General features: G+C 40.7%; 2 protein-coding genes across 9 annotated transcripts in view; both read left to right on the top strand.

Moving 5' to 3' along the window:
• Positions 1-5,222: 5,222 nt before the first annotated feature.
• On the top strand, positions 5,223-11,201 carry LOC128625501 (ubiquitin-protein ligase E3B-like). Of its 6 annotated transcripts, none has more exons than XR_008388956.1 (6): positions 7,553-7,963; positions 8,037-8,095; positions 8,212-8,394; positions 8,640-9,612; positions 9,800-9,893; positions 10,604-11,201. XR_008388956.1 is itself a non-coding variant. In XM_053653873.1 (4 exons), the coding sequence occupies exons 1-4, from the start codon at positions 7,922-7,924 to the stop codon at positions 8,896-8,898; spliced, it is 543 nt and encodes a 180-aa protein (XP_053509848.1). In that variant the 5' UTR covers positions 7,553-7,921; the 3' UTR covers positions 8,899-11,201. The 6 variants fall into 6 exon arrangements, 1 of the variants encoding a protein (XP_053509848.1); XR_008388954.1 differs by having other exon boundaries at positions 10,001-11,201; XR_008388957.1 differs by lacking the exon at positions 7,553-7,963 and adding an exon at positions 5,223-5,887 and having other exon boundaries at positions 8,640-9,893; positions 10,001-11,201.
• Positions 11,202-13,434: 2,233 nt separating this feature from the next.
• LOC128625496 (BOLA class I histocompatibility antigen, alpha chain BL3-7-like) overlaps positions 13,435-22,098 on the top strand; it is a 52,487-nt gene continuing 43,823 nt past the window's right edge. Inside the window, exon 1 of one of the 3 annotated variants that reach the window (XM_053653859.1) lies at positions 13,435-13,613. In XM_053653859.1, the coding sequence (XP_053509834.1) occupies positions 13,565-13,613 (49 nt within the window). In that variant the 5' untranslated portion in view covers positions 13,435-13,564. The remainder of the gene's footprint in view (positions 13,614-22,098) is intronic. The other 2 variants (XM_053653861.1, XM_053653860.1) reach the window with 2 other exon arrangements.

Below are 22,098 nucleotides of genomic sequence, written 5' to 3'. Positions count from 1 at the left end.
GAGTAAAAGGGCTCAAAGGACACATTTTTAGCTTTCATTTAAGGAGCTTTACATCCCAATTGGGTTATCTTAAAATTAAACATTTTAATACTTGGTTGCTAATACTTTCTAGTCAATAACTGCCTGAAGTCTGGAACTCATAGTCATCACTACATGCTGGGGTTCTGTCCTGGTGATGTTCTGCCAGGTGTTTACTGCAGTTGTCTTCACTTCCTGCTTGTTCCTGGGGTGTTTAACCTTCAGGTTTCGTTCAGCGAGGGCACTGCAGTTTGGAAATAGGTCTTTATCCATCTGCACTGTAAAGCTCCAACTAATACACTTTGAAGCATTTATCTGAATGTGAGCAGATAAAATAGGCAGCATAAAAAAACTTCAGAATCCGTCCTGCTGCTTTTATCAGCAGTCACATCATCAATAGATACAAGAGAACCAGTTCCAGTGCCAGACGTACACGCCCACGCCATAACATGAGGTGGTATACTTCAGATCATGAGCAGCTCCTTCCATTTTCCACACTCTTCTCTTCCCATCATTCTGATACAAGTCTGTGACATAAACATGAATAAGGAATAGTTGTTTAATGTCTGTGAAAGACTAAAGCAGTACAGCAGGCATGTGGGACAAGCTATTAATCAGTGACGTCATACAGGTGTGTGCAGCTGCTCAGTGAGTTTCATTTTACTATCAGAGTGGCTTAGTGACAAAGTCACGTGATTAACAGTAAAGATCTTCCTGATCATGTGATCTCACGATGTCAATATTGTTTACCACAAGTTATGTGAATTCATTTTAAATGAACGTGTTAATCATTGAGGCTCTAAATCTCTTATTTATTACTGAGATGTGATGTTCCTTTGTTCCCTTTCTCAGACTGAGGAATGTAGACTTTCCTCTTACTTTCCTCTTGTGTACAGTGGTGTGTGACTGGTTCTCTGTTTGTGTACAGTGGTGTGTGATGGGTTCTCTGTTTGTGTACAGTGGTGTGTGACGGGTTCTCTGTTTGTGTACAGTGGTGTGTGACCGGGTTCTCTGTGTACAGTGGTGTGTGACTGGGTTCTCTGTTTGTGTACAGTGGTGTGTGACGGGTTCTCTGTTTGTGTACAGTGGTGTGTGACAGGTTCTCTGTTTGTGTACAGTGGTGTGTGACTGGTTCTCTGTTTGTGTACAGTGGTGTGTGTCTGGTTCTCTGTTTGTGTACAGTGGTGTGTGACTGGTTCTCTGTTTGTGTACAGTGGTGTGTGACCGGGTTCTCTGTTTGTGTACAGTGGTGTGTGACGGGTTCTCTGTTTGTGTACAGTGGTGTGTGACGGGTTCTCTGTTTGTGTACAGTGGTGTGTGACCGGGTTCTCTGTGTACAGTGGTGTGTGACTGGGTTCTCTGTTTGTGTACAGTGGTGTGTGACTGGTTCTCTGTTTGTGTACAGTGGTGTGTGACCGGGTTCTCTGTTTGTGTACAGTGGTGTGTGACCGGGTTCTCTGTTTGTGTACAGTGGTGTGTGACTGGTTCTCTGTTTGTGTACAGTGGTGTGTGACGGGTTCTCTGTTTGTGTACAGTGGTGTGTGACTGGTTCTCTGTTTGTGTACAGTGGTGTGTCACTGGTTCTCTGTTTGTGTACAGTGGTGTGTGACCGGGTTCTCTGTTTGTGTACAGTGGTGTGTGACTGGTTCTCTGTTTGTGTACAGTGGTGTGTGACGGGTTCTCTGTTTGTGTACAGTGGTGTGTGACCGGGTTCTCTGTTTGTGTACAGTGGTGTGTGACTGGTTCTCTGTTTGTGTACAGTGGTGTGTGACCGGGTTCTCTGTTTGTGTACAGTGGTGTGTGACTGGTTCTCTGTTTGTGTACAGTGGTGTGTGACTGGGTTCTCTGTTTGTGTACAGTGGTGTGTGACCGGGTTCTCTGTGTACAGTGGTGTGTGACTGGGTTCTCTGTTTGTGTACAGTGGTGTGTGACTGGTTCTCTGTTTGTGTACAGTGGTGTGTGACCGGGTTCTCTGTTTGTGTACAGTGGTGTGTGACTGGGTTCTCTGTTTGTGTACAGTGGTGTGTGACCGGGTTCTCTGTTTGTGTACAGTGGTGTGTGACTGGGTTCTCTGTTTGTGTACAGTGGTGTGTGACTGGTTCTCTGTTTGTGTACAGTGGTGTGTGACGGGTTCTCTGTTTGTGTACAGTGGTGTGTGACTGGGTTCTCTGTTTGTGTACAGTGGTGTGTGACTGGTTCTCTGTTTGTGTACAGTGGTGTGTGACGGGTTCTCTGTTTGTGTACAGTGGTGTGTGACGGGTTCTCTGTTTGTGTACAGTGGTGTGTGACTGGTTCTCTGTTTGTGTACAGTGGTGTGTGACTGGTTCTCTGTGTACAGTGGTGTGTGATGGGTTCTCTGTGTACAGAGGTGTGTGACCGGGTTTTTTAAGTCATGTTTTGCAGAGGGGTCAAATACTTATTTCCCTCATTAAAATGCAAATCAATTTATAACATTTTTGACATGCGTTTTTCTGGATTTTCTTGTTGTTATTCTGTCTCTCACTGTTCAAATAAATCTACCATTAAAATTATAGAATGATCATTTCTTTGTCAGTGGGCAAACGTACAAAATCAGCAGGGGATCAAATACTTTTTTCCCTCACTGTATCTGTTTTATTATAAAACTCTCTGCCTTTTATCACATTTTATGTCACTTTTTCTCACCAGGTGATCTGTGTGACTTTACACAGTGACTAATGATGCTAAGTTACATTATAGTAATGAGTGTGTGTGTGTGTGTGTTTAGGACACGAGTGTGTGAGTGTGTGTGATGCATTAGGACACGAGTGTGTAGTAAAGTGAAGTAAAATATTGATGATGTTTCACATAAGAACATGTTATTTTCAGCGATTGTTTGCAGTCTCCTATAATTTTAGAAAAAAAAAATCAGTTAATTAGTTAATGATCTCCACTTTATGAAACTAAACCCCATGTTGGTGAAGCAGAAATCTGAGTCTCTGAGGAGGTTCTGAACTAGAAGGTGATCCTGGAGTTTTACCTGAAAATAGGCTGATAACATTCCAGATGCTCTCGACATTTTCAGTAAACCAACTAGAATTTAATCTCCTAGAACTTTTCTTACTAATGAAAAGCTGATTTATTTGAAAGATTGTGTGCTGATTAAATGTATTGTAAATGCAGGGTGAATATGGATGGACGCCATCACTGGAGCAGTCGCCTGTTATTTCCCTCAGTGTCCGTCCTGCTGGATTTCTCATTCGGAGGAGGAAGAAGAAGTCTAGTAAGAGAAGAGACAATACAATCTAAAGTTTATGAGAAGAAAGTTAGACATTTTCAAACATTATTGATAACAATAATCCATATTCACTATGGCTTGGTTGGGACAGAAATCTGATATTGATATCCTGTCCTGTGATGTTGGGTCAGTTTTAATTTCTACTCAGAATTCACTTTCAGTTTTATTGTGGCTTTGTCCATATACAGTGTTTAAAACTACAGTTTGTCCATCATCTGGTTTTCATTCACAAGTCCTGTACAACCCATGGGTGAGTCGTGTTAACAAAGTCGTAATGGACACTGGGGACACATCTACACCTTTCAAAAAGTGGTGGAGACGACTCTACTTTAAATCCTGGGTTAAAGTCTGGTGTTAAGGTCTGGTGATGAAGTCCTTTGTTGAGGTGGCACTGTGTTTTGGATCGTCGTCTTGCTGCATGACGAAGTTCCTCCTGATTAATTCGTATTAATTTCTCTGTAAATTGTCAGATGAAATGTTCCTGTAAACTTCTGAATTCATTCTGCTGCTACCATCAGAGTTCCATCATCAATAAAGATTAGTGAGAATGTTCCAGAAGCAGCCACGCAAGCCCAAGCCATGACACTACCTCCACCATGTTTCACAGATGAGCTTGTATGTTCTGGATCGTGAGCAGATCCTTTCTTTCTCCACATTTTGACCTTTCCATCACTTTGGTAGAGGTTCATCTTGGTCCCAGAACTTTTGTGTATCATCTCTGTATTTCTTTGTTTATTCCAATGTGGAATGCTGATGAGTGGTTTGCATCTTGTGGTATGGCTATGCTTTTGAAGTCTTCCCCGAACTATGGATTGTGAGAACTTCACCCTGTCCTGTGGAGGTTGTTGATGTCACTGACACATGTGTTTGGGTTTGTCTTCACAGCTCTCACAATGTTTGTCATCAGCTGTTGTTTTCCTTGCCTGACCCGTTCGGAGTCTATTGCTCAGTACACCAGGGGTTTCTTTCTTTTTCAGGACATTCCAGATTGTTTTATTGGTTATGCCCAATGTTTCTGCAATGCCTCTGATTTTCCTTTTTTGCTCTCTGATCTTCATGTTTGTTTATCCTTTTAAGCAACAAATGTAATCTTCACAGGTGAAACTGAAGGATATAACCAAGAGTAGATATTCAGAGCTATTTATTTTTTACACAATTAGTCTAACAGGAGACACCTGGGTAACAAGAAACACCTGTCAGTCACATGTTCCAATATTCTTGCTCACCTACAAACTGGATGGTCTGATCTAGAACATAGCACATTTTGTGTCAGTGAACACATCTACAACGTTCGTCTTCTCCCAGAACTCCTGAAAAGTGTATGAGTTTTATGACTACAGTGATTATAATTTATTCACATCATTTACACATGTGTAGAGAAAGTAGATATCAGTTACTATGATGGTGAGCAAATTTAATTTATAAAGCACATTTAAAACAGCAAAAGCTGACCAAAGTGCTGTATATAGAATAGAAAATAACAACACTGAATGGAATATTAAGAGTATGTAAAGAAATAATAAATAAATAAATAAATGGGATAAACACTGATAAAACAGACAAATACAGATTTAAAAAATTACATACATTTACATACAGATTAAAAAGCCAATTTATAAAAGTGTGTTTTCTTAAAAAAAAAGTATAAAAGTATTTTATATGTTTTTATATGTATTAAGTGTTGATTAATTCTCTATAACAGCGGCTCTGACAGTAGTGCAGCTATAAATCACAGGTTTATGTTAATGCACTCGTTCTAATCGCTTATTGTTTCTATAGTAACCGCTCATTCACAGGGACGCGTGTACAGCGGACGCGCCACATAAACATTGTCACGAGTTCCCCTTTAAGCAGCGCGCTGTGGAGCATGTGAGCGCGCGTGCACGAGCAGGTGCGTGAGCACCTGCTTTTCCCTTGTGGACAATCGTGACATTTCTACAGGTGCATTTGTTTATGTTTCTGTTATGTCTCCTCCCCGTTCTGTCATTGGCTATTGTTTCACGTGTGTCTGAATCGCCCTCAGCCGTCAGCCATTACGAGGCTGATTATGTTTGTACATATACCGCGCGCCTCCCAGCACACGGCGCGGGATATTGAAGTCACTTAGTTTAGAGTGCTCGCGATAGGTAACCGTAGTCGGTTCATGGTTCATGGTTCATGGTTCATGGTTCATGGTTCATGGTTCATGGTTCATGGTTCATGGTTCATCAGGCCTGCGCTATTGTTCATGTTTCTTGTTTTGTTCCTCGGCCCTGTATTTCCGTGACCGCGACCTTGATTCCTGCCTCGCCTCTTTATGCCTGTTTGCCGATCGCCTGAACTTTGCATGTTACTGGATTACGTTTGTGGATCACGTTTCGGATTTGTCTGCCTGTCTCTCTCTTAAATAAACCTGTTCTACTGCAATTGCATCCTACCTTATCTCCGTTACGTCACGATACGTGACAAACATTAAAAATCATGCGTAAGCGAGATATATATGGAGGTGTTTAACTTTGTTGTTTTTTAATAAGTTAACATTGTGATTGCTTGCAAATTACTGTGGGATTCGAGTTCGATGTTCGATGGAGTAAGACGCGAAGTTGGAGTCTCCTGCTGACTTCGATTAAAATGGTAATTAATTAGCGCTTTTTGGTATATTTTTGGTATATAATATATTTTGACTTATTCTACTTCGTTTCCTTGTTTGCACTTTGAACTTTGTGGCACGTTAAGATGTCTGGAAAGAACACGAAAACCCGTGGTAGCATTCAGACACGAGTGAGACCTAGTGTGCGCGCCGTGAGCGAGTCCCCTTCTCCCCCTGAATCCACATCGCCGAGCGGTGACCCTGACTTCTCCGCACTCAGGCTTGAGCTGCTGGCTTCACTGAGGAAGGACATCGCGGATATTTTTAAAAAGGAGCTCCAGAAGCTCCAGGAGACTCTCGGGGGTGCGCTGTCTACTATCCCGCTTGACCTGCAGGCCGTGAAGACACAGCAGGCTGGTGATAAAGTTGCTACCGAGGCTACCATATCAACACTGTAAGGTACTGTTGGGGAAATGGGGCACGCGCTCTCCGGTTGCACCGATGACATAGTTCATATGAAGACTACTATCGAGTCTCTCACTGCGACCGGGACTCAATTAGAGAATAAATGTGAGGATTTGGAGTCGAGGTCACGGCGCAATAGCGTTAGGATAGTGGGAGTTCCAGAGGGCGCTGACACCTGTACAACCGCTGCTGTAGCGGCCTTGTTAAAAGAGGCGTTTGGTCTGGAGAAGGAGCCGGTTCTGGACCGGTCCCACCGGACCCTTCAGCCGAAGCCCAAGCCTGGTGAACGACCACGAGCTATTGTGTGCAGATTCCACTATCACAGTGACTGTGACATTTTACGCCGTGCGAGAGAGCTCCAGCGGATTAAAGTGAGGGATTTGACCATCTCCGTTTTCCCTGACTACACAGCCAAGACCGCCCGGGCCCGGGCCGCGTTTAACGAGGTTCGGCGTCAACTTCGTGGTATTGAGGGAGCTCGCTATGGAATACTTCACCCAGCTCGGCTTCGCATTACATATAACGGTGTTCAGAAGGACTTTATTTCAGCGGAGGAAGCAGGAGACTACGTTAAACTCTTGATATCGGGGTGAACTGCATCACCTATATAGTGGAGTTTTATTCTTATTTTGCACTCGGCCTTCCAGCTCTACAGAATTCGGATTCTTATTGAAGATATTGTCGTGCATTACTTCGTCTAGATTTTGTGGACTCACTCCTTTTAAATTTGCTTCTGTATTAATGTGCTTCTCTGTTTTGATGCTCTGACCGGGTTAGAGTTTATTTCATTTTATTAGTGTTGTTTCCTCATCTTTACGTGCTACACTGTGTTATATTATTTGTTACAAGTCTTTAAAAGGTAAGGACATTATATTTGTTAATGTGCACAGACTATTTATCAGTTTTGAAGTCAGTAGGGGACTTTTCTCTTACTGGAATTTTTTTTGTTTAGGTAGTTTAGTTGGTTAGTTCGGCTTACTCTTTGAGTTGTTTCACGTTGTGGACAACTCTTGGTGGGAAACACTGCTGTCTCCCTTTGTTTAAAGGAGACTTTGGGTGTGTTGGGGGGGAGGGGGGTCCCACTCCGGCTGGGACAGGCACCCCTTTAAGATTTATTTGTTGGAACGTCAGAGGTAATCCTGTCAAGAGATCTAAGGTTTTTGCATATTTGAAACGTCTTCCACTCGAACTTTAATTAGAAAGTAGGAGGGGTCGCTATTTTAATTGACAAAAGGTTACAGTTTTCGTCCACTAACATTAATATATCTACTGATGCGAACGGTAGATATATTATAGTTGCTGGTACTCTAATGCAAAGACAGCTATTGTATACGCTCCTAACTTAGATGAATTATTTATTCATTCATTTATTCATTTATTTATTTATTTATTTATTTATTTAAATAAATGGCATCCCTTTATTGTATACTTTATGGAGTTACAGACACTTCCCACTTAAATTTTTGTGCCTGTTCTTGGGTTTTATAATATTTATATAACCAGCGACAGTTATTGAGTAGCCATGATGAGCCTGGGGGTGGGGGTTGGGTTTTTTGTACTTTTAATTTTGTTTTCCTTTGTTTTGGGTTTTTTCTTTTCTTTTCTTCTCCTCAATGAAATATTTGGGAAAGGGAAGGGAGGAGAGAAGAGAAAAGGTAAATGAATCACATGAAAATGAATAAATAAATTAAAACATCTTTATACACATTTTTATCTCTCTCCCAACAGTTAGTGTGTCATGAGTTGATTCCGGGTGGAAAGACCATTTCTGTTACTAATGAAAACAAGTGAGTCCTTCACGTTTCTGTATGGAGTAAACAGCATTAGTGCCAAGTGTGCTGTTTTTAAAATGCTGCTTAAAATATATCTTTCTCTCTCTCCTTCTCTCCCTCCTTCTCTCCAGGATCAGCTACATCAACCTGATGGCACATTTCCGGATGCACACCCAGATAAAGGAGCAGACGGGGGCGTTTATCCGCGGTTTCCGCAGCATCATCAACCCCGAGTGGCTGCACATGTTCTCCACCCCTGAGGTGCAGCGGCTCATCTCCGGGGACAACGCCGAGATCGATCTGGACGACCTCAAGTGCGTCTGTCCTCTCTCCCTGTCTTTACGATTGCTTCACTGTGTATTAGGTGTATTGTATGTGGAAGTACTCCAGTATCTGACTGTGTAACAGTGTCATGGAGCTTCATACATAGTGTGTCTGTTACGCTCTGCAGTCCTTATTCTATACTCGTGCATTGCTGGAAGCTCTATAGGAAACCGTAATGTAAAGCTACTGTTGTGGTAACGCAGGGTGACGTGACTCGTTTGTGTCTGTCCTTTAGAAAGCACACTGTGTACTACGGCGGCTTTCACAGCAGCCACAGGGTGATAATCTGGCTGTGGGACATCCTGTCCAGTGACTTCACTCCTGAAGAGAGGGCCATGTTCTTCACCATACGCAAGAAGGAACCAGGCGGCCGTCTGCCCACCTCCTCCACCTGCTTCAGCCTGCTCAAACTGCCCAATTACAGCAAGAAGAGCATCCTCAGAGACAAACTGCGCTACGCCATCAGCATGAACACGGGCTTCGAGCTCTCCTAACACACACCTCTACATCCTCACACACACACACACACACACTCACCCAGAGACAGAGCTCATTCAGAAACCAGCAATGACGAAAAGGAAGCATATATCGAACGAGCTTCCTGAGTTTCTGGGCATGTTCAGAGATGAGAGACATGAACTGCAGCAGCACAGGGATTAGTCAGAACGTGTTCACTGCGTACAGACAGACAGACACACACACACACACACACACACACTCTGAATGGAAAAGGCGAGACCTCTGTCCTACTCAGCATCTAAAGCCAAAGGATCTCTACTGGCCTTATTCACTTCCTCCTGGAGTGTGAAACTCGATCAAACCCCTCAGCAGATCTTACTCCTGCTTACACTTCAGTTTCAGAGTACCGTTCTGTCTCTCTTTGTTTCTCATCACTTGCACTCCTGGACCTTCACTTCTCATGAGGATTGGGACGGAACCCCTCACAGCCGAGGGTGTGTCTGGACTCTCTCTCACGCTCTACAACGGAAAGCAATACGGATGCAACACAAAGCCATGAAACACACCACATGAAGGAAACACCAGCTGGCGTGTTCCTGAAGCGTTACTCAGACTTTTATGTAGATTAAAACACGCAGCTGTTTGGATCACTGCTCTTGGTTCAGATTGTGGCTCCACGGGAAAGATCTAGAAGAACAAATTTCCATGTTTCGTCACGTTCCCTAATACACACTACAGGAAGAGAGAGGGTATTTAAGTGACTTTTTTTGCACATTATTTAAATCAAAGCAGGCTGCCTAGAGAAGTGTGTTGGATTCATTTAACAGATTTTATTGTTCTGAAATCGAGACGCGTTCACTAACTGTAAATGTACAGTGAGCTGAGAGCGACTGAATGGTTTGTTATTAAATCCCCATCATCACGACCTGACGGAAGACCGCACTGAGGATCTGTAGGGCCGTGCTGCACAAACCCCCAGCAGCAGGAAACTAAACCCAGTGAAGTCTTAAACAAGCAGGTGTAGCTCCAGGTGTGTGTAACGTCCTGTCATGGGTACAATGACCTCCATAAAATCACTTCTTTTCTATTTCCTCATTATTCATTCAAGTCTTTATTTGTGTCTCTTGTTTCTTTCAGGCACGTACATCCATGTTTTTGTGTTTAATAATTTTAACATGAAACAGTAGACACACACACACACACATTGGTCTGCCGTGGTTTCAGAGTGTTACACTGGAAACAAGCCATATAGAAGATGACGACGAGTCTTAAACCAGCTCAGAGACTGGACTCTAAAGGACTCTGAAGTTCTCCTCTTGCATGATGTCACTGGATGATTCAAAACTCTGGTCCTGTCACTAAATAAAAAATGAGGGCATTCTGGGTTTTTCCTTCTCTCTCTCTCTCTCTCTCTCTCTCTCTCTCTCTCTCTCTCTCTCTCTCTCTCTCTCTCTCTCAAGATTTCACAAAGCATCTAAATGATTAATTAGACGTGGTCTTAAACGCGGTCCAGTACGCGGGTGTTGGTGCATGAGCATGTTAAAGAACTGATGATGAGAGTTTTGTAAAAGGCTGAAGCGTATTTGCAGGAGCGTAATGTTTTTGTATGCGATGCTTTCCCCAGTCATTGTGCAGTGTGTGTTAGAATCTTGTACTTCAGCTGTTCCTGCACTGCTTTTTCATCACTACATCGTACACGTCCTCCTCTTTTAATCACCGCTCTCAGTGTCTGTTATTCAGATAACAGTGGTGGAACGGGACTGATCTGGAGCAGACGGGTCCAGTTCTAACTTGCTGCATGAAGGGTTTAATGTGGGGTGTAGTGAAAGGTTCCAGGTTTGGGAATCACCGCGCTGGTTCTGACTGGCTTTGAGAAGGTCTGTGTTCTGCACTCATCTGTCTGAATTCTTCCTGTTTTGTGCTTCTGTATGTGTGAATCTCATCATCCTTTCAGCAGGACCGAGCTGAGCCATGCTGCTGATCCTAACGAGCTGAACACAAGGGCTTTGGACTGCATTTTTGATCCAGATGGACTGGTGTGTGTCTGGTGATTGAACATTTCATGCAAAACACACTGTAAAGAACGATTGTAAAAGCTGAAGATTTTGGACCGAGCGTGACTGATGATCTTCAGACCCTAATGATGTCATAAAAAAAAATTTTCCCCTCCTTTAAAATATTTCAGTCTTCTTCATCCCTGGTTCTGCGCTGGAGGATGTTTTTGAACTCGGTTACGCTACAGAAACAGAAGGTCACTATAGGAATGAAGAAAGCCGTGTCATTGTAAAGTTCTGTAGTAATATTTCTGTAAAATGTAAACTTAATCAGTTCAGTCATGTACACATGGGAATATTCTAAAATCTTTACTAAACAACCCGTGTGTGTGTGTGCAGTTTATTCACCGTTTATATTATACCACAGTGCTGTTGAATTACAGACTGTGATTGGTCAGAAGGTGGTGATTAGTTCTCTATAACAGCAGCTCTGAGACTCGTGCAGCTGCACATCACCGGTTTATATTAATGCACTCGTTCTAATACGTTATCGTCACTATAGTAACCGCTCATTCACAGGGACTTTAAGTCTTGTAACGTCAGTAATTTTCTGCCATGGGAAAGTCTTTAGGACAGAGGAGTGTGTGAGGGTGAGGGCTGGTGAGACTGTTTATAGCTGCTATAATGTCATTGAAAACAGGAGTGTGTAGTGAGGGTGCACTTACTTTTCCTAACTATAATTGTTGAAATGATATTTTCTTAATAATTATTGCGAAACCTTCAAGTTATTTCATAACCACATCGACATGTACGTTAAATAATTAACGGGGAAACCATCATTAATCATCTTAAAGAGTAAAAATGTAATGATAGAGGCGGACATGAGGCTTGTTGGTGACTGATGATGGTGAAGCCAGTAGATGGAGCTGTTTACCACTTTAACATATCAAAAGTGTTTGTTTATTGGGAACTCCAGGGATCTTCCACACAGCAAGGACTTTCACTCAGAGAGACATACAGCCAGAGATCTGACTTTATACTGAAATGGAGAGGAGATTAAGCATAAAAATTTGAAGATATTGAGTTAGACCAGGGGTCGGGAACCTTTTTGGCTGAGAGAGCCATGAACGCCACATATTTTAAAATGTAATTCCGTGAGAGCCATACAATATGTTTAAAACTAAATACAAGTAAATGTGTGCATTTTATGTAAGACCAACACTTTTAAAGTACAATAAGTACTTTAATGACCATCCGAATGACCAGCGACATCACTTCACCAAGCTGCTCGCCACACATCTGAGCACAAAGCGCCTCCTGAGGTAGGATGCAGTGAAAACTTAGGATGGGTCTCTTTTCATGTTCACGAAGAAGCGCTACGAATCCTCTGTTTTTCCCCACCATGCACGGAGCACCATCAGTACACACCGAAATAAGTTTATCCATCGGTAGATTTTTTTCTTTAGCGAGCTCAGTGAAAGACTTGAATAAATCCTCCCCTCTTGTTGTCCCTTTCATAGGCAAAACAGCAAGACTTTCCTCACGTAGTGTGTCACCGACAGCATACCTTGCAATCACGCTGAACTGGGATAAATGGCTTACGTCTGTTGACTCATCCAAAGCGAGAGAAAAGAATGGTGCTGCATTTATGTCCTTCACTTGTGTTGCCTCAATTTGATTTGCCATCATGATGGTACGATCGTGAACAGTTCTTGCCGGCAGAGGCATGTCTTTTATTCGTTTGATTATCTTGTCTTTATCCGAAAACTCGTCAAAAAGTTCATTGGCAACATCAAGCATGAATGTTTTGGCATACTCGCCATCTGTGAATGGCTTTCCGTTTCTCACAATTGCTAAAGCACCAGCAAAGCCAGCCGCATTCCAGTCACCTTGTTGGGTCCAAACACGGAGTTGCTGCTGACTAGCTTGCACTCTGCACAGTAGCTCTTGACATGCTTTCTTCCTGCTGTCCCCCGCAGGATATTTCGATGTAAATGTAGTATGGCGTGTGTCGAAGTGCCGCTTTATATTTCACCGTTTCATCGATGCAATTTTATCATTGCATATTAGACACACCACAGAACCTGCTCTCTCCACAAAGGCGAATTCCTCTGTCCATTCCTGCTGAAAAGTACGATACTCATCTTTTTTTCTTTTAGCCATCTTCTTCGATAAAAGGGTTTCTGCAATTAGCTAGCTGACTACTTGATTAAAAGGAGGGAAGTTTACTTCCTGACCTCACAATGACCCGTGTACGTTGCGCATTATCCAATAAAAATTTGGTGTTGTTCCGGAGGACAGCTGTGATTGGCTCCAGCCACCCGCAACCATGACCATGAGCGGTAGGAAATGAATACATGAGAATGTTTTATATTTTTAACGTTATTTTTTTTTTTATTAAATATTTGTCTGCGAGCCAGATGCAGCCATCAAAAGAGCCACATCTGGCTCGCGAGCCATGGGTTTCCGACCCCTGGTATAACCTGTACTCTTCATCTTTACACAGCAACTGATGACGTGGATGAAATCCTGAATTCTGATTGGTCCGAATTTCCCCGCCAGCAAACACTGCGGAAACTCTGCAAAAACACGAAGGAAACGGTGGAGAAGAACATGAGCCCTGAGACTGGGGCCCTGTCTGGAGAATAAACTATAGAGCTAGAGCGGAGAAATTTACATTTATAGAACTTTACAGAACCGCGCAGTGATGAAAATCCTGATTTTCCTCGCGTTTTGTGTTCATCTGTCTGCAGCAGGTCAGTTTACTGGCTTTATTATAACTTTATTTTATTATCACTTTATTTTATTATCACTTTATTCTGTTAATCTGTAAATGGTGATTAGTCATTAAGGCTGATTCAGTGACTTTTCTTCATTAAAAGTGTAAACAATGCATTCAAACTATTAAACATGAACAGTGTTGAGATATAAAGTAATATTCAGTAGATTCATTATTAAAATTCAGAGATAGTCCTAACAATCTGCAGTTTCTATACAGTATTTACTATAAAATCTTTATGAAATAAATAAACAAATGTGATTTGAGTTTTAATAATCTGTTATCTTTGTCTTTGCTTGTAAAACCAATCCTCTAATGAAAGTACTGAATTATTATGAAATAACAAACATTTCTTAGAGCTCATAAAACTTGTTCAATAACTGGTCGAGTGTAGATACTAACTGTGAACCTCAATATCTCCATAACAATCAGTATTTATTATGAAACACTAATAAACAGGAGGACAACAAGTTACTTTCATTTCTAACATGCAGCAGCTGTGTTTACCTGGTTACTGATGACGTAGCTACACTGGGGGCGTGGCCTATTGACTGACAGGCGCGAGGGTAGACACGTTGTTGTGTTTATTTGGAGGAGGAAACTTTTCAGATTGAAATCATTGATTTGATTTTCTTTATAATTGTTCTGTGTATCATTTGGATGTGAGATTCAGTACCAACAGAAACCAGGAGAACAATCACCATCACTAGATCTAAACAACGAATCACTAGATCTAAATAACTAAACAAAAGAGAGTTTAGTAAAGTTTAAATGAACTGATATTGGAACTCTAAAAAAATGTAAAGTGTTTGTCTCTTTCTCTATAAAACTAAACAGCCAATGAAAGTAAACAGATAAATTTTAGCCGTGGAGTGATGTCCTATATGTACACGCCCCACCCTCTTCCCTCTGGTCACACCTTACTACTCTTTCCCTGCCTCCGCATCAAAAAGTGGACAAACGTCTCAGCTAAAAGATGAGAGATGCAAAAACAGAGGGGGAATAAAAAAAAAAAAAAAATAGATGTAACTCAAGAGGAAGCTCAAATGAAAGCAAAAATTTGTTAGATTTTATTCCCTCTATTCTTTGTATTTGTTTGGAATATTAAAATATATTTTTGCAAGTTGGTGAAGCATCGTCTGTGCAATACTTACATTTTTTAAATCACTTTTTTCACCTCATTAGAAAATCTGCTAGCTCATCCTTAATGACTGCATGCGTGTGAGTGCAGTAACACACTCCACCAGTAGGGGGATTTAAATCTCATCTAAATACATCACAAGTGTTTGGTGGAATTTGAGGGGATTTTACACACACACACACACACACACACACACACACACACTTTATACTTAACTTTCTAAAGCTGAGAAGCTAAAGCACACAAATATCACTGTATTGTGTGTGTGTGTGTGTGTGTACTGTAACGCTAACCTCATCTCCCAGTTTATTACAGATATTTTTTATTAGCACAATGTCTTAACTTTTTAAATACATTTTATTCAGCAATGATGAAACAGTCCTAATGTTGTTAAGTCAAATCGTTTCCCTTGTTCTTTTTTTTTTAACATTGAATTTTTTAAATGGCATTTTGGTTACATTTATTTCTGCCATGTAAAGCTGTATGAATAACACTGATACCATATCATTAACCCCTCTATTCAGTGTTTTACTGCAAAGACAAAGATTTTATTAATGTCAAAAAGGTTAACATGCCGCCTGTGAAATAAAATACTCTTAATACTGTAAAAACCCAAACTGCGTTCGTTATAACACTCAGATTATTTTAATTTCTGATGATCCACAATCTCTGTGTGAATAATGAAGTGTTTTGGCTGTTATTAGACATTTAAAGAACATGATACCAACAAACAGCATTTTCACGTTTGATAGTGTGTCTCGTTAATGAAATGAGGTGAGAGATAAACCAGAGAGGAAATCCACATACGAACATTTAAAATTGATTTATAGTCTGGCAGATCCAGTTTTTCCCATCACTATACTATTTTTGATTTCTAATCTGCACTTGTCATTTCTTCCCAGTACCTGGTGATGCAGTGTGTTATTCTGTACTGCTATAGGCAGAGACTCCACGCCAAATATAACACTATAATAGTGTCTGAACTAAATGAGCTGAATATTTATCTCTATATCTCTTATTTTCTTTATAATGCGCATTTAAATAACAAAAAAAACCAAGTGAACATTACAACAGAAAGAGACACACAATCCTGCGTAGTAACATGTGACAGAAGTGGGATACGGAGCAGGCGACAGGAGGATAGGGCATGATATTATCTCAGTAAAACTGATCACCTGGAGTGATTTTTAATATCAACAAAGGAACCAAGTCACCAAATCACTGCTTTGATTATAATTGTTTAAACCTGTATAAATGTGAGTATTAAAGCCCATGTGATCTCCAATCATAGCAGATAGTGATCAGATCTGCCATTAGAATTATAATAAAATTCTCTGAACTGCACAAACACCGTGTAATCAGGGATTTTTTTTACTGTTAGCTCATGATCAACCACATTTGATTCAATAAAGTAGAGGTTTTCTGTTTCCCTGAGCTTCCAGAGTGAAGACAAGGCCATGGTGTTTGTAATACTGTGTCTGTAAATACTGACAGATTCCAGACTCTATGAACATGAGCGTGTCAGACGTTATGTACAGAACTGGTATACAGAATACGTCCAATGACAACCAGACTCCAAACACATTACCTGGTCTGAATTGTTCCTACTTTTGCATGGAAACAGTTAAGAGAATATTCTCCTACAGAATCAGTTATCTTATTCATCAGCACATAATAAGTGCATAAAACATAGCACTTTCTTTTTCCACCTCTTAACAAGGGGTTCAACAGTTATGAGCAGTTTTTCTAACCTGTGAATTGTAATGCCCCCTAGAGGGGTTTAGACAAATCTACTTGGAGTCCGTTAGGACAAGGTCATTTACTCATCAACAAAGTTTGGTCAAAATGCGTTATGCTGTTGTTGAGATGTCCTCACTTCCTGTTGGGCAACTTCACCATCAAAGTCATTTGAGCATTATGGACAAACCATTCGTCATATAAAAATCTGAGAAACAACTGTTGTTTGGGATGATCTCCTGATACTGGTCTCCTCTTCACAATTGCATGGTTATATGGCAATTTTTGGTAGAAGAAGCTAAAAAATCCTCAAAATGGCCAACTTGCTGTTTGAGAAATTACAATACCTTAGATCACCAACACTCGGAAACTTCTAGAGAATCAGTAGGAATAAGAATCTTGATTTACTGTTTAATTGTTCAAAACTTATGAGCAATTCATAAAAATTGTTAATTATAGCACCATCTAGAGGTAGGTGGTAGATAGACAAATCTTCTCGGAGACCCTTAGTGTGAGGTCTTTCAGTTCTCTCAAGTTTGGTCAGAATACTTACAGCGTTGCTGAGATATTCCTTCACTTACTGTTTGGTGGCTTTGTCATCAGATTTGTTTTGTGTTCTGGACAAACTGTTCCTTATAGCAAAAATCAAAGAAACAAGTTTGTTTGTTTTTTTACAGGAGAGTCTCCTGATGCTGTGATTCTAATTTAGTGATGATTGGACAAACTTTTCAAGAGAAGAATAGAAAAAACTTTTTGAAAAAATTTGAAATTTCCCCCCCAAAAAAGATCCAATATGGTGGAAGTTTTGGCTTCCCTTGAACTCGTCTTGCCTGAAAGAATCACAGGAAAGTGGAATCGCATTTCTACGACATTCTGTTGTGGACTTATTATTGTAAACGTATATTTTACATGTTCAAATTTGCCCTATTGGTGGCGCTAGAGGACTTGAGTGTTGACCACCAAAATTGCTGTGAAGGTAGCTGAGACTCTATTAAATATTGAAATTTGGCCCAGTGATAATCAGATCAGACTCAGAATTCTGTGATATTAGGAGTATGAACAGAATTGAAGTAGTTTTAATATGATTATTATTTGTGTAAAAGTTTATATTTTATATGTGGTGAGTTATTAAAACAGTATAGTAGGGGTTCGAATTCGGAGTTCGATGGAGTAGGACGCGAACTTGGAGTCTCCTGCTGATTTCGATTAAAACTGTAATTAATTAGCGCTTTTTGGTCATATAATATATTTTGACTTATTCTACTTCTTTTCCTTGTTTGCACTTTTAACTTTGTGGCTCATTAAAATGTCTGGAAATAACATGAAAACCCGTGGTAGTATTCAGACACAACTGAGGGTTAGGGTGCGCGTCGCAAGCGAGCCCCCTTCTCCCTCTGAATCCGCATCCGCGTTGCCGAGCAGTGACCCTGACTTCGCTGCACTCAAGCTTGAGTTGCTGGCTTCACTGAGGAAGGACATATTAATTTATTTTATTTTTAAAAAGGAATTTCGGGCGATGTTCAGTGATGTGCTGTCTACTATCCAGCTTGACCTGCAGGCCGTGAAAACACAGCAGGCTGGTGATAAAGTTTCTACCGAGGCTACCATATCAACACTGAAAGGTACTGTTGGGGAAATGGAGCACGCGCTCTCCGATGACATAGTGCATATGAAGACTACTATCGAGTCTCTCACTGCGACCGTGACTCAATTGGAGAATAAATGTGAGGATTTGGAGTCGAGGTCACGGCGCAATAACGTTAGGATAGTGGGAGTTCCAGAGGGTGCTGACACCTGTACAACTGCTGCTGTAGCGGCCTTGTTAAAGGAGGCGTCTGGTCTGGAGAAGGAGCCGGTTTTGGACCGGTCCCACCGGACCCTTCAGCCGAAGCCCAAGCCTGGTGAACGACCACGAGCTATTGTGTGCAGATTCCACTATCACAGTGACTGTGTTGACATTTTACGCTGTGCGAGAGAGCTCCAGCGGATTTTATGTGTCAGAATGGTCTCGTTGATCCATGGAGATCCCGTAACTCCTTTCTTAAAAAGTTTTCTTTCTTTTCCCAGGTGCATCATTCCTATTCGAGGATTGATTCTTTTTTTATAGACAGCACTCTTGATTCTTGTGTAGTTTCTTCTGACTATTTGGGTATTGTAATTTCTGACCACAATTAGATATTCATCTTTCTATTTATAAATGTAGCCCACTGCCCTGATTTAATTCTCTTCTTTTAGCAGACAGTGAATTCTGTGTGTTCATTGCTACTTCTATTGATGACTTTCTTTTCTTCAATCAGAATGACTCCACCTCTTATTCATTGTTATGGGAGACACTGAAATCCTATATCAGAGGGCAGATTATTTCTGATTCTGCTCGCTGTAATAAAAAACGCACTGCTAGGCTTAATGAACTTACATCTGCGATCAGTAATCTCGATGAAAGATGTGCATTGAACCCCTCTCCAGAACTTCTTAAACAACGTCTCGACTTACAGGCAGAATTTAATCTTATTTCGACTAAAGAGGCGGAACGCTTGTTGTTACGTACTCGTGGTTCATATTATGAACATGGCGACAAGCCGAGTCGTTTACTGGCACATCAGCTACGGCGACAGGCCGCTTCCCGTCTCATACCTAGTGTTAAAAACACTTATAATATTGTCACTACAGAGCCAATGGAAATTAATGCTACTTTTAAATCGTTTTACTCTTCGCTTTATAAGTCCGAATTTCCTACAGACGATACTAAAGTGAATGCATTTCTTCAAAACCTTTGTAACCCTGTTATTGATTCGAATACTGCCATGCAACTGGACTCCCCACTCTCTCTTTAAGAAATTTTAATTTCAGTTAAAACTATGCAATCTAACAAAGCTCCTGGCCCGGACGGGTTTCCAATTGAATTTTTTTAAACGTTTATTGGAAAATTAGCTCCACTGCTTTTGGCTATGTTCAATGAATCTTTGGAATGTGGGTCTTTGCCTCCAACATTGACACAAGCCACGATAGCTCTGCTTCTTAAGGAGGGTAAGGATCCATCCTCCTGTGGTTCTTATAGACCGCTGTCTCTGCTTAATGCAGATGTGAAGGTGTTGGAGAAAGTAATGGCATCTCATTTAGAGAATATACTCCCTTATATGTGAAGAGCAGAACGGTTTTATAAAGGGACGTCAATTGTTTTTCAATACCCGTACGCTCTTTAATATAATTTATTCAAAGCATTCGTCTGTGCTCCCTGAGATTGTGATTTCATTAGATGCTGAAAAAGCATTTGATAGGGTTGAGTGGGAGTATTTGTTTGCAGTCTTGAGGAAGTTCGGATTTGGGGATAAGTTTATTTCTTGGATTAGCCTCCTTTACTCATCCCCTAATGCCAGGATTCAGACAAACGATACTTATTCTGATTATTTTACTCGGACGAGGGTGTCGTCAAGGTTGTCCTTTATCCCCTCTCTTTTTTGCTGTCGCTATCGAGCCGCTGTCTATTGCACTAAAATCTTCTCCCTTGTTTAAAGGAATAGTTCGATACGGTGTAGAATACAAATTGATGATTTGTTATTGTATGTAACCGATCCTATTGCCTCTATGCCAGCTGTCTTGGGTGTTCTGGAGACCTTCGATGTTGTCTCTGGTTATAAATTCAATTTAGATAAAAGGGACTGTTTTCCTGTGAATATATTACCGAAATGAATATATTACCGAAGTTTCTTTTCTTGTTCCAGCAAGTTCCTCTTTCTCTACCAAAATCATTCTTCGATTCATTGGATAAGATAATTAGTACATTTATTTGGGGAGGGAAGCCACCAAGGGTTAATAAATCTTTATTGCAGTGATGTAGACTTAGTGGAGGACTTGCATTACCCAATTTTCAATTCTATTACTGGGCTGCGCACATCCATAAACTTTGCTACTGGTTTAATTCTCCTGGATCTTCTTGGTGTAAATTGTAAATATCTTCTTATAGGGAATCCTCTTTACCTGCTTTGCTTTACTCCTCTTTACCTACAAAACTCTCCCTATATACTGATAATCTAGTTTTCCTCAACACACTTATGACTTGGTATCAATTTAGATGGCGCTTTAAAATTGTAGGTGCATCCTCTTTGTCCTTTAGACAACAACCATCTATTTCCTCCATCGTGTTTGGACTCCACATTTTCAGTGTGGTATGACAAGGGTATTAAACAAGTTAGAGATTTGTATGCCGATGGTGTGTTTGATAGCTTTGCCAATCTGGCATCCACTTATGACCTCCCTGTGACGCATTTTTTTCGGTATTTTCAAATTCGGAATTTCGTTTCTAGATGTTTTCCTGATTTCCCCTCTGCGCCTCCTGAGCAGGCTTGGGTTTACTTTTAATTTTGTTTTCCTTTGTTAGTATAAAAAGAAAAAAACCCTGTGAATGTTTACTGCTGTGTGTTGCTCAATTTGTTTTTGTTTTTTTTCTTCTCAATGGAATATTTGGGAAAGGGAGGGGAGGAGAGAAGAAAAAAGGTGATGTTCAGCAGACATGTTTGGTAGACGTGTCCAGCAGAAATGTTCAGCAGAAATGTTTAGTTCAGCAGAAATGTTCAGAAATGTTTAGTTCAGCAGAAATGTTTAGTTCAGCAGAAATGTTCAGCAGAAATGTTTAGTTCAGCAGAAATGTTCAGCAGAAATGTTTAGTTCAGCAGAAATGTTCAGCAGAAATGTTTAGTTCAGCAGAAATGTTTAGTTCAGCAGAAATGTTCAGCAGAAATGTTTAGTTCAGCAGAAATGTTCAGCAGAAATGTTTAGTTCAGCAGAAATGTTCAGCAGAAATGTTTAGTTCAGCAGAAATGTTCAGCAGAAATGTTTAGTTCAGCAGAAATGTTTAGTTCAGCAGAAATGTTCAGCAGAAATGTTCAGCAGGAATGTTCAGTAGAAATGTTTAGTTCAGCAGAAATGTTCAGCAGAAATGTTTAGTTCAGCAGAAATGTTTAGTTCAGCAGAAATGTTTAGTTCAGCAGAAATGTTCAGCAGAAATGTTCAGCAGGAATGTTCAGTAGAAATGTTTAGTTCAGCAGAAATGTTCAGCAGAAATGTTTAGTTCAGCAGAAATGTTTAGTTCAGCAGAAATGTTCAGCAGAAATGTTCAGCAGGAATGTTCAGTTCAGCAGGAATGTTCAGCAGAAATGTTTAGTTCAGCAGAAATGTTTAGTTCAGCAGAAATGTTCAGCAGAAATGTTCAGCAGGAATGTTCAGTTCAGCAGAAATGTTCAGCAGAAATGTTTAGTTCAGCAGAAATGTTTAGTTCAGCAGAAATGTTCAGTTCAGCAGAAATGTTTAGTTCAGCAGAAATGTTCAGCAGAAATGTTTAGTTCAGCAGAAATGTTCAGCAGAAATGTTTAGTTCAGCAGAAATGTTCAGTTCAGCAGAAATGTTCAGCAGAAATGTTTAGTTCAGCAGAAATGTTCAGCAGAAATGTTCAGCAGAAATGTTTAGTTCAGCAGAAATGTTCAGCAGAAATGTTTAGTTCAGCAGAAATGTTCAGCAGAAATGTTCAGCAGGAATGTTCAGTTCAGCAGGAATGTTCAGCAGAAATGTTCAGCAGAAATGTTCAGCA

This window comes from Ictalurus furcatus, chromosome 22 (genome assembly GCF_023375685.1).
Source record: "Ictalurus furcatus strain D&B chromosome 22, Billie_1.0, whole genome shotgun sequence".
In the NCBI taxonomy this organism is placed as follows: Eukaryota; Metazoa; Chordata; class Actinopteri; order Siluriformes; family Ictaluridae; genus Ictalurus; species Ictalurus furcatus.
This window is presented reverse-complemented; position numbering and strand designations above follow the sequence as displayed.